Source organism: Budorcas taxicolor, chromosome 7 (genome assembly GCF_023091745.1).
Source record: "Budorcas taxicolor isolate Tak-1 chromosome 7, Takin1.1, whole genome shotgun sequence".
Taxonomy (NCBI): Eukaryota; Metazoa; Chordata; class Mammalia; order Artiodactyla; family Bovidae; genus Budorcas; species Budorcas taxicolor.
Window position 1 is genome coordinate 41081001 of NC_068916.1, and position 12315 is coordinate 41093315.

The following is a 12315-nucleotide window of genomic DNA, read 5'->3' on the forward strand; positions in this document are numbered from 1 at the left end:
AACCCTGAATATTTATTGGAAGGACTGATGCTGAAGTTGAAACTCCAGTACTTTGGGAAGAGCCACCTCATTGGAAAAGAGCTTGATGCTGGGAAAAGTTGAAGGCAGGAGGAGAAGGGGATGAGAGAGGATGAGATGGCTGGATGGCATCACTGACTCTGTGGATATGAATTTGAGCAAACTCCAGGTGATGGTGAAGAATAATGAAGCCTGGCCTGCTGCAGTTCACAGGGTCACAAAGAGCTGGATATGACTTAGCAACTGAAAAACAATAATATGTAGGAGCAAAAAAGTTTTTTTTCCCCTTTCTATACTCTTTGGCTTGTCTAATAATTAAATTAACATAAAACATATTAACTTGAGAAAAATAAACAGGTTTTTTATATACATGACCACCATAAAAATATAAGAATCCAAAAGGCAGCCAACAACACCTTAAAAAGGAGTAAAGGTTTGGGGATACCAGATGATCTTCAGGATTCACAGGAAGGCAGAGAAGATGTTTGGAAAACAAAGATTGCCTGTTATGTGGAACAGTTTCTTAGGTAAAAGGTATTTCTGATCAATAGCTTTCTTCCTGGTAAAAGTCCCATCTCCATTGTAAATTTAAGCAAATGAGAGAGTAGTACAGATCTTCCTGAATCTGTTACAGTTTGACTCCTTTTAGCTCAAAATACTCCTTAGGTCAAAGTGGCATATTTTAGAGTGACAAATTCTGCTCCCCATCATATACATTACTTTTTATACTTTGAAACAGGAGGGAAGGGGCAGAGCACAACCTTTGAAAGAATAACATAACCCAAGTGCACAACATAAACTGATTAGAATCAAATGGGCCCAAGATGGCAGACTAGTCAACTTTGAATAGGCCTTGATCTTCAATATACCCTCATTGTAACACATCAGCAAGCTAAATGACACACCCAGAGGAACGAATGCAGTTGCAAGACTATCAAAGACCAAAAAATGGGTGGTGGTCCAATTTCTGGAGATCTCTGCCCCCTCCCCCAAATAGTTGAAATAATCCTGTCAGTCAATGCCCTATGAAATTACCCAGCTCTTAAAAGCTAAACACACCACATTTCAAGGCCAAGCTTGCCCTCTGTGACATCCCACACTCTGTCTGCAACTCAATTGTTTAAGACAATTTGTAAGCTTGCAAGTGAATAATATGAATAATATTTTAGGGTTATGTGAATAATATTTTAGGATTCATGGAATATTTCTGTAGATAAGCCATGACATGTGTTTTGCTGACTTGGCATAGATTGCCAGATATCTGCAGCAGGATCAGTAAATCATTGCAGTTCCGTGTCTGCAACTATGGCAAGCCATGTGCAAGTTCCCAGACAGCAAAAGAAAGAGAATGCTTCTACAGTAGGCAAAAATTATGGGGAGTGCTATAACAGACATAGTTCTTGATATTTCTTTGTGTGAAACCTTTGCCAGGAAATAAGAGGAGTCTTTCTTCTTGTTGTTGGGTTCTGTTACCATCTCAAGGCATGAGAGTTCTGCCTTCTGGTATCCTAACTCTATTTAATTGATTTATCTGTTTATTTATTTATTTTTTAAGTTTTCCTTCTTCCTTTAGTTCTATCGTAGCTCAATCAGCCAAAGGCCACTAGGTAAGCACATGTAATCCTGCAAAGTCAGATTTATCAAATTACTGCAAGAACAGAGGCTACAAATGATAGGGGTCGTGTGGTATGTCATTGCAAAAAATAAAAATGGAGAGTTATTATAGATTTGGGGAAAGGAAGAAGTGAAGATGGAATTTAAAAGAGGAGGGTTTTGCCTATGTTCTCCTCTAGGAGTTTTATAGTTTCTGGTCTTACATTTAGATCTTTAATCCATTTTGAGTTTATTTTTGTGTGTGGTGTTAGAAAGTGATCTAGTTTCATTCTTTTACAAGTGGTTGACCAGTTTTCCCAGCACCACTTGTTAAAGAGATTGTCTTTACTCCATTGTATATTCTTGCCTCCTTTGTCAAAGATAAGGTGTCCATATGTGTGTGGATTTATCTCTGGGCTTTCTATTTTGTTCCATTGATCTATATGTCTGTCTTTGTGCCAGTACCATACTGTTTTGATGACTGTGGCTTTGTAGTAGAGCCTGAAGTCAGGCAAGTTGATTCCTCCAGTTCCATTCTTCTTTCTCAAGATTGCTTTGGCAATTCGAGGTTTTTTGTATTTCCATACAAATCTTGAAATTATTTGTTCTAGTTCTGTGAAAAATATGGCTGGTAGCTTGATAGGGATTGCATTGAATTTGTAAATTGCTTTGGGTAGTATACTCATTTTCACTATATTGATTCTTCCGATCCATGAACATGGTATGTCTGACGCAGGATACAGCATGCTTGGGACTGGTGCATGGGGATGACCCACAGAGATGTTATGGGGAGGGAGGTGGGAGGGGGTTCATGTTTGGGAACACATGTAAGAATTAAAGATTTTAAAATTAAAAAAAATAAAAAATAAAAATAAAAATTAAAAAAAAAAAAAAAAAAAAAAAAAAAAAAGGAAAAAAAAAAAAAAAAAAAAAAAGAAAAAAAAAAAAAAAGAACATAATCTATAAAAATATTGACTCACTATGTTGTACACCTGAAACTAATATAATGCTATAAATCATGCTTCAATAAAAATAAATAAATAAAAAAAAAAAAAAAAAAAAGAAAGTAATATAATATTATAAATCAAAAAAAAAAAAAAAAAAAAAAAAAAAATAAAAGAGGAGGGTTTTATAGACTTGTGCCTATAAACCAAGTCTGCATGTAAAGAGTCAACATCATGTCTAGATGGTAAACAAGGCTCAAAAGTTATTTTGCTTGGAACTACAAAGTTAACTTACGTGAGGAATTTTGTGTCCAGAAACTTATCTGAGCCTCTGAATTTGTGCTGGAAAGTTAGATTGCCTGTCCTTATCAGAGTGAAGAAGGTGCTCCCAGTAGGTTGGCGTACTACTCCATTTTTATCTGTATAATTTAAAATAGCAAAATCTTTGAAAACCTGATTTTTAAGAAGAAAATTTCTCAGTGAGAAATTCTAATCACTCAAAGAAGGAAGTTTTTATAATACTTTATAAATACAACTTATTTATTAGTGAAATTGTTATATTTGCAACTGGCCTTTTATTTTCCAGCTATTTTAGTGTGATGAACAGCCAGGAAGATTTTTAATTTTCTTATTTTGATTTCATTGTAATTTCCCATTACATTATGCTTTATGTTATTTAATTTTTTAAGTTAAGGTGATTTATGTAATTGAATTCGGCTTTTTTTTCAGTGTTTTTTTTTTCTTCAAATTCTTTATTTGCATTTTCTAGGAGCTCTCAGTGAGACAAAGTACCCAGATTAACATATTTAAAATCTAAGGAAATATTTTGATTCTAGGGCAAGTAATTTTATAATTTAGCTTTTTAAATCAAATGATTAAAAATAATCCAAAATCACCCATTTATTTTTAATGAAGTGTATTTGATTTAGCATATTATGTTAATTCCAGGTATGCAGCATCGTGATTCAATATTTTTGCAGATTATACTTCCTTAGTGGCTCAGACGGTAAAGAATCTGCCTGCAGTGCAGGAGACCTGGGTTTAACCCTTGGGTCAAGAAGATCCCTTGGAGAAGAAAATGGCAACGCACTCCAGTACTCTTGCCTGGAGAATCCCACATATAGAGGAGCATGGTGGGCTATATATAGCTCATGAGGTCACAGTCAGACTCGACTGAGCAGCCAATGCTACTACCCTACTCCATTATAAGTCGTTACAAGATGATGGCTGTAATTTCCTGTCTTATATAGTATATCCTTGCTGCTTATCTATTTAATACATCAGAGTTTGTGTTCATTAATCCTATACCCCTAATTTGTCCGTCCCCACTTTTTCTCACCTTTGGTAAACAGAGTTTTATTTTTCAATATGTGAGTCTTTCTGATTACATAGCAAGACTGTTTGCACAGTGGCATTCCACTCCCTGTGGCCCCATGGACTGTAGCCTGCCAGGCTCCTCTGTCCATGGCAAGAATACTAAAGTGGGTTGCCATTTGGTTCTCCAGGGGATCTTCTCAACCCAATGATCGAATCCACGTTTCTCATGTCTCCCCCATTGGCAGACAGATTCTTTACCACTAGGACCACCTGTTTACATATATATTCATTTGTATTATCTTTTTGATCCACATATGAGTGATACCACCCCATCTATTTAGAAAGATCTAACAGAAGATTATGTCTTCTTGAGCTAGCCATAAGTACCCAAGAGAATTTACGTTACCTTTCCCCAGAAGGTTCATGATCACTTAAGAATTTACTTAATAGCAAGTTGTTTTTAGTATAGAACTTATTAGGAGGAAGTGTGAGAGGGAGAAAATGTAAAACACTAAAGGACAGTTGAATGTAACTAAGACACTACAGAATTAGAAAGAAATAGAAAAGGAAATATAAGAATTTCAACTGAGAACAAGTTTAAAGGACTATGGAAAATTGAGTTAATCAAAAGTAATAACTATTAAAAGAAAAAAGTGTACAATAAAACAAGATTAAAAAAGAATAGAGGGGAATAGAGAGAATTGCTAAACTTAAATACAATATTTTTAAATAAAACAATTGTGTAATAAAAAACAGAGAAAATATAAAATTGAAAGACAATTTATGGCAGAAAGAATTGGAACTGGATAAGTAAACAAGGTGATTCTGTGTTCATTATGCTCTAGTCAATTTGTTGCCACAAAATTTTGGTTTGTAATGTGCCCTTTGTAGCATTTAATAAATACCTCAAATCTCCTATGGTTCAGAAACAACATAAATGTATTCATTTTTGTTAAAATAGTGCATGCTTGTGGAAGAAAAGTCTTATGTATACAAAGTCATTTTCCAAATGTAAAAAATTAAAATTACTTTTTTAATCAGCTAGTAAATTGTTAATAATTTAATATTTTTCTTATAAAAGATCCAACTGTTGTTTAATTTTAAATAATACATAATTTATTTAAAGCCAGTAAATCAAAATATTAATATCTCTAATTTTTTAAAAACTCTGAAGTCATCTGCATAAAGTCCCAAGTAGGTCATCTTAGAATTAATACTAAAATTATTCAAATATAGAGCAATACATACAAGGTTTTAAAATGTAGGGTGTGATGATCACTTACTTTAAGAAAATATTATTAATTCATTGTGACTGACCAATTCAGCAATATAACTGAAAGTAAAACTTGAAAATGACATTTCATAATATGGTAATAGGTATTCTATGTATGCTTTAATTTTCAGTTATCAAATTAATTCTTAAATTTGGAAAATGATAAATATAATTATTTTGTTTATATTATTTTTACATTTTTCACTTCAGTTCAGTTATGTCATTCAGTCATGTCTGACTCTTTGTGACACCATGGACTGCAGCATGCCAGGCTTCCCTGTCCATCACCAACTCCAGGAGCTTGCTCAAACTCATGTTTATCGACTTGGTGAAACTACCATAACTTCATACTAATAGATTTTAGAAATAGCTTTGCCCTATTTCCATTTTACATATCCAGTAGTTATTCCTATTTGAACATGAATTAAAATATCATTCTTTTGCATTTTCCAATCAAATGTCTATCTTTTAAAATGTCTTTGAAAGCAGCAGGTCCAAAGTGCTGTGGCTCTGGGACTGAACCTGTAGAATTGATAATCACAGCACCTCTTTAGACAGCTTCTCTAGCTTCTTTGTGTTTCAATTTTCTCATCTGTAAAACTAGTAAGATAACAATAAAACAAAATAATAGTATTTACAAAGATCACATTAGACAGTTGGCTGAAAGTGAAAGTCACGTCCGACTCTGGTACCCCATGGGCTATACAGTCTATGGAATTCTCCAGGCCAGAATACTGGAGTGGGTAGCCTATCCCTTCTCCAGGGGATCATCCCAACCCAAGGATAAAACCCAGGTCTCCCACATTGCAGGCAGATTCTTAAACAGCTGAGCCACAAGGGAAGTCCAAGAATACTGGAATGGGTAGCCTATCCCTTCTCCAGGGGATCTTCCTGACCCAGAAATCGTACCTGGGTCTCCTGAATTGCAGGCAGATTCTTTACCAACTGAGCTATGAAGGAAGCCCGGACAGTTGGCTAGTGACTGCCAAATAAGCATTCACTATGTGTTTGCTACTATTGGCTATTATTATGAGTTTATGGTTACCTAGTGAGTCCTTGACTACTGTTTAAAGAAAAACAGCTGACTAATACCAAAGACATCCATAGGTACTTTGAACTAGAAAATATTGTTAACTCTATTAGTTGGCTGCAAGTGATACAGATGTTGGAACATATTACTTTAAGAAATTTGTGAAAACCATTATTTAGCATTTATTGCTCATGAACATTTCTTGGTAGTCTTTATTTCTCTATCTAACCCCTCAATGTCTAAACTAAGATATATTTTTCTTTACTAGGATAATTAAATATGTAATAATCTAGGGCTTTTACTACTCAACCAAGCAAAACTTGGGAAAGTCATGTCATCTCTATGATCTTTACTTTATTTACAAAATTAAAAGGAAGCTAGTTCCTTCCTCAGCACAGTAGGATCTCCAAGCAGCAGTGATACTTTCTGGAAATTTATGTGAAATGCAAAATCACAGTCCCCACCACAGGTGACCGATTTGTAATCTCTATTTTGATATCCCCCTCAAATGACTGATGTGCCCATTAGAACTTAAGATCACTGCTATAAATGACATTGAAGTCCCTTTCTGCCTTGTTTACACATATAATAAATCTGCTGAGATTTATGAAAGAGATGACATTTGTTATTGGAGTGTAAGAGTGTAAGACTGGATACTTGAGGACAGAGAGAGAAAACATTCCTTCATAGAGACTTCTCAGAGACTGAAGACACCAAATTTCACTTTGTGCAATAAACTGCACTCAGGTGTAGGTTCTTATGACCTGAATGTTTGACAGTTTTAGCTTTCCAATTGATCTTCTAATTTATAGGGTTCATCCTCAAACAAAGCATTTAAAAATAAGTTACAAGTATACAAAAGGAGGGAAAAAAAAAAAAAAAACTAGCTTCAAAATGATTGTCTGCTTTTCAGCTGTTCATTCACTTCCAAATAAGGGTAGCAGAGGACAGGGGAACCTGTCGTGCTACCTTCTCTGAGGTTGCAGAGTTGGACACAACATAGCAACTGAATAACAATAATCCTAGATGCAGGAAGAAATTGCCTTAAGTTCATTGTTTAATATGGAAATTTTTTGATGTGAATAATATAACACAAATTTAAACATGAAATGATTAACATTGGAGAAGACAATAATTTGAAACTATTTTTTAAATTCTTACAGTTTGTTTCTAGACATTATTTTTGAATTCAGAGCATGTATATCAAAAGATCACTTCAGAAACTATAACTGTCAGATATGAAAGTGTCTAGAATCTACATTTGAGAGGCCTTTTTCTCAACAAAGATAAAGTACATGATTTCATTTAAGGACTGTGACAAAGAGTTTAGTAACAAAGTATTGAACTGAGTCTGCATGAAATGCTCAGCCCTTCCTGTGTTTAGATGTTATCTGTGAATGTAATCTGTGAACCAGTAATCTGTGACCTGGTTAGAACAGGAATGATTAAAGCAGCAAGACTAGATTTGAATCTTGGATCTGAAGTGTAACCATAGATGAAATCTTTGCAAAATTGCTAACATTAATTGCACTATCTGTTAATTCGTTATAAAAGCACAACTCTCTACTTAATTAACTGATACTAATCATGCATAGCTCCAAGCACAGAGCAGGCACTCAACAGATGTTAGTTTGTCAGTATGCATTCAAGTACTGAAGCACTTTCATGAATGCATTTCTTTTTATTTTTCTAGAACTGCCTGATTGAGTTAAAGACCTCCGTGTGGGGATCTGTGTTTTCCTATGAACACAGACAATGAAACTCTTCCCCAGGACTTTCTCCTATTGGGCTTTCCTGGCTCCCAGATCCTTCAGCTCTCTCTTTTCATGCTTTTTTTGATTATGTACATCCTCACAGTTGGTGGTAACATGGCTATATTGATATTGGTGAGTACCTCCCACCAGCTACACACCCCCATGTACTTCTTTCTAAGCAATCTCTCTTTCCTGGAGATTTGGTATACCACAGCAGCAGTCCCCAAAGCCCTGGCCATTCTACTGGGGAGAAGCCAAAGCATATCATTTACCAGCTGTCTTTTGCAGATGTACCTTGTTTTCTCATTGGGCTGCACAGAGTACTTCCTCCTGGCAGCCATGGCTTATGACCGTTATTTGGCCATCTGCTATCCTCTACGCTATGGGACTATCATGAACAGCCTTCTCTCAATGCAGCTGGCTCTGGGCTCCTGGGTCTGTGGTTTCCTGGCCATTGCAGTTCCCACAGCCCTCATCAGCAGCCTGACCTTCTGTGGGCCCCACACTATCAACCACTTCTTTTGTGACATTGCACCTTGGATTGCTCTGGCCTGTACCAGCACACAGCCAGTGGAACTTGTAAGCTTTGTGATTGCTTTTGTGGTCATCCTAAGTTCTTGCCTTATCACCCTTGTCTCCTATGTCTACATCATCAGCACCATCTTTAGGATTCCCTCCGCCCAGGGCAGAAGCAAAGCCTTCTCCACGTGCTCCTCACATCTAACAGTGGTACTCATCTGGTATGGCTCTACAATCTTCCTTCATGTCCGCACCTCCATTAAAGAGGCTTTGAATCTGACCAAAGCTGTTCATGTCTTGAACACCGTGGTAACTCCAGTTCTTAATCCCTTCATCTACACTCTCCGTAACAAGAAAGTAAGAGAAACTCTGCTAAAGAAATGTAAAGGAAAATAAACTGCTCCCAACAAAACAGACTTCTGTCAATTGTCTCCATATCTGTTCAGGGGTTCCAAGTGAGAATATGGAGAAAAATGTGAATCTTTCTTGATGTAAGGAGAGGAGGGAAAAAAACAGAAAAAAAATCAATCAGTTTTCAAAACCTGTATATACTTGTGCTACTTTCTCATATGTGATAGGAATGGAAGTTCTTGGAATAAGCAAACTGGACATTCTTTAAGAAAAATATCTTTATATACTGAATTAGGTTTATCCTTGGATTTCATTTATAAAATGAGGTGTAATAGTCAATAAGAAGGGTGTTTCATTGAGTAAAGTTTAAATTCTTGTCCCTTTTAAAATAGCTTTGATGAAATATGTGAAAAGTGAAAACTTATAAAATATGTTTGTGAAATAGGAAAAGGTTAATTAAATAGAAGGATAATTGAAATCATAGTGTGCAATTACTTCAACACATGATTTTTTGGATAAAATATAGTAAAATATGTACATATAAAAGTTGATAATTATAATGTGAGATCTTTGTTTAACAAGGATAGTGAACAAAAACATTCTAATAAGCAAGTGATGTTAAAAGTTAAATGGCGACAAAACTGCAGGAGGGCTTGGAAAAAGCAATAAATGTTTCTTACACCACAAAATGTTTGTCTTGAAAACGCTAAAGGATTCTGTTAGTAAGTCACCAAGGTTAAATATCACATGGCTTCAAGGGAAAATGACTATAGAAAAAAATAATTGTAATAGTTAATTTTCCTTTAAATGACTCCAAGATATTTATTTTCAACCAGTAACACATGGATGAAAGTTTTATTTCTCTCTTTTTATTTTTTCCTTATGGCTAGTGGTAAAAGAATTATTCTGCCAATGCAGGAGACTCAGGAGATGCTGGTTTGATCCTTGGGTAGGAAGATCTCCTGGAAGAGGAAATGGCAACCCACTCCAGTATTCTTGCCTGGAGAATCCCATGGACAGAGGAGGAGCCTGGCAGACTACAGTTCATTTGGTCGCAAAGAGTCCGACATGACCGAGACTGTGCAACTAAGCACGCACACATAGGTTTTAAGCAGCAAAGATGACTTGTCATGCTTAACCACGTTGAAGATATATTCTGTTCTGTTCCACATTGTTTCACACATGCAAAATGTAGGCTACTTCTCATAGGAAAAAGGTCTGTGTGGCTGAATAGCAGCTACCCTATAGGTCTTGATTGTTTATATTTTTTTGAAATCTCTACTGGGTCCTCACTCAAAAAATGTAGGGGATGACAGAATAAGAAAGCATATGCTTGAAGGAAATAAGGCAAAGTATTTCATAGAGGGAATAACAAGCATTAACTTTCAAAAGGTATGTCTATGTTGAAAGTTAACTTCTTAAATCGTCATAAGTCAACAATGTACACCTGATCTGCTGCCATTATTTATTTACTGTGAGCATGAATTTCAAATCCATGAGATTCCTAAAGTCTCAGTTCAGTTCAGTTCAGTTCAGTCGCTCAGTCATGTCCAACTCCTTGCAACCCCATGAATTGCAGCACTCCAGGCCTCCCTGTCCATCACCAATTCCCGGAGTTCACTCAGACTCACGTCCATCGAGTCCGTGATGCCATCCAGCCATCTCATCCTCTGTTGTCCCCTTCTCCTCCTGCCCCCAATCCCTCCCAGCATCAGAGTCTTTTCCAGTGAGTCAATTCTTTGCATGAGGTGGCCAAAGTACTGGAGTTTCAGCTTTAGCATAATTCCTTCCAAAGAAATCCCAGGGCTGATCTTCAGAATGGACTGGTTGGATCTCCTTGCGGTCCAACCATCACTTCGTGGGAAATAGATGGGGAAACAGTGTCAGACTTTATTTTTTGGGGCTCCAAAATCACTGCAGATGGTGGCTGCAGCCATGAAATTAAAAGATGCTTACTCCCTGGAAGAAAAGTTATGACCAACCTAGATAGCATATTCAAAAGCAGAGATATTACTTTGCCGACTAAGGTCCGTCTAGTCAAGGCTATGGTTTTTCCAGTAGTCATGTATGGATGTGAGAGTTGGACTGTGAAGAAGGCTGAGCGCTGAGGAATTGATGCTTTTGAACTGTGGGGTTGGAGAAGATTCTTGAGAGTCCTAAACTCTAAAAACCCACAAAAGATCACAAGAAACATTTTGGAGGTGATGAGTATGTGAAGTACCTTGGTGTGCATTGACAGGTGAATTCCTTACCACTGAGCTGCCTGGGAAGTCTAATGGTGTCCTGGGTGTATGCATACATCCAAGCTAATCAATATGTATATAGTAAATGTATATCTTATGTAAATCAATTGTACTTCCATAGGAGTTCCCAGGTGGCGATAGTGGTCAAGTTGCAGGAAAGGTGGTAGAGTCACAGGTTTGATCCCTGGGTTGGGAAGATCCCCTGGAGGAGGGCATGGCAATCCACTCCAGTATTCTCGCCTGGAGAACCCACGGACAGAGGAGGCTTTCAGGCTACAGTCCGTAGGGTCCCACAGAGTTGGATATGACTGAAGAGACTTAGCATGCAATCATGCAGAGCTAAATAAATAAATAAATAAATTTCTAATCGTACTTTTTGAGGATTTCCAAAAATCAAAATTTCTAATAAGAGTCAAATTACTATTTTCTGAGACAAATAGCATTCCTTCTTTGATGAGTGAGTCCCAACTTAAAAAAAAAGCAGTTGGTATAGTATCTTCAACAACTCACTCTCTTCTGGTGCACACCTCATTATATCAAAACCAAAGAAATAGTGTTCAGCTTTTGTGTGGATAAATGAGTGAGTTGGTTTAGCATAATATTGCATACAAGATTAAATGTTAGGTGAAGAAAATAACCAAAAATGAACTGGGTAACTTGAGTATTTCCTTCTATGTTGATTAGAAAACAACTTAAGTATTATTTGCATGATGTATTATCAAGCAGTTATACCTAATTTCTGGATATTTGATTTAGTTCTTTTTTTCAAATCAATAATTTATAAAAATTCAGTTTAGGAAAAAATACATTGCTATTTAGAATTATCCCATTGTGGTAAATTATTGGAAGTATTAAATCACTGCTAAATACTTTTTGAGTCTTTCAGTTTATTTTAACAAACTTCTTTTTAATAAAGATAGTATTAATGGATATAACTTCAAGTTTGAGAAATCTGTTTCAAAGCACTCTAATTTATTGAAAAATAATTTGGGAATTTCTTTTTTTCATTTTAAAAAAATCCTTCATCTATAAAAATTTTTAGCATCATTAATTAAAAAAAAATTATCATTAGGGGTTTAGATCAAGCTTCCCTAAGATGTATCACTTAGGCATGTGGATTATTTTGAACTAAAGTCAATGAAGACCATGTGGGATCAAGAGAAATTACTGTCCCTTTCTTAACTATTTCAGTTCAGTTCAGTTCAGTCGCTCAGTTGTGTTCGACGCTTTGCAACCCCATGAATCCCAGAACCTCCCTGCCAGGCCTCCCTGC

At 36.0% G+C, this 12315-nt stretch overlaps 1 protein-coding gene across 1 annotated transcript; it reads left to right on the forward strand.

The window, feature by feature from the left end:
- The first annotated feature begins 7917 nt into the window (after window positions 1-7917).
- LOC128051744 (olfactory receptor 6F1) lies at window positions 7918-8844 on the forward strand. The gene has a single exon (XM_052644385.1). It carries the CDS (start codon window positions 7918-7920, stop codon window positions 8842-8844), a length of 927 nt encoding a protein of 308 aa, XP_052500345.1.
- The last annotated feature ends 3471 nt before the right edge of the window (window positions 8845-12315 follow it).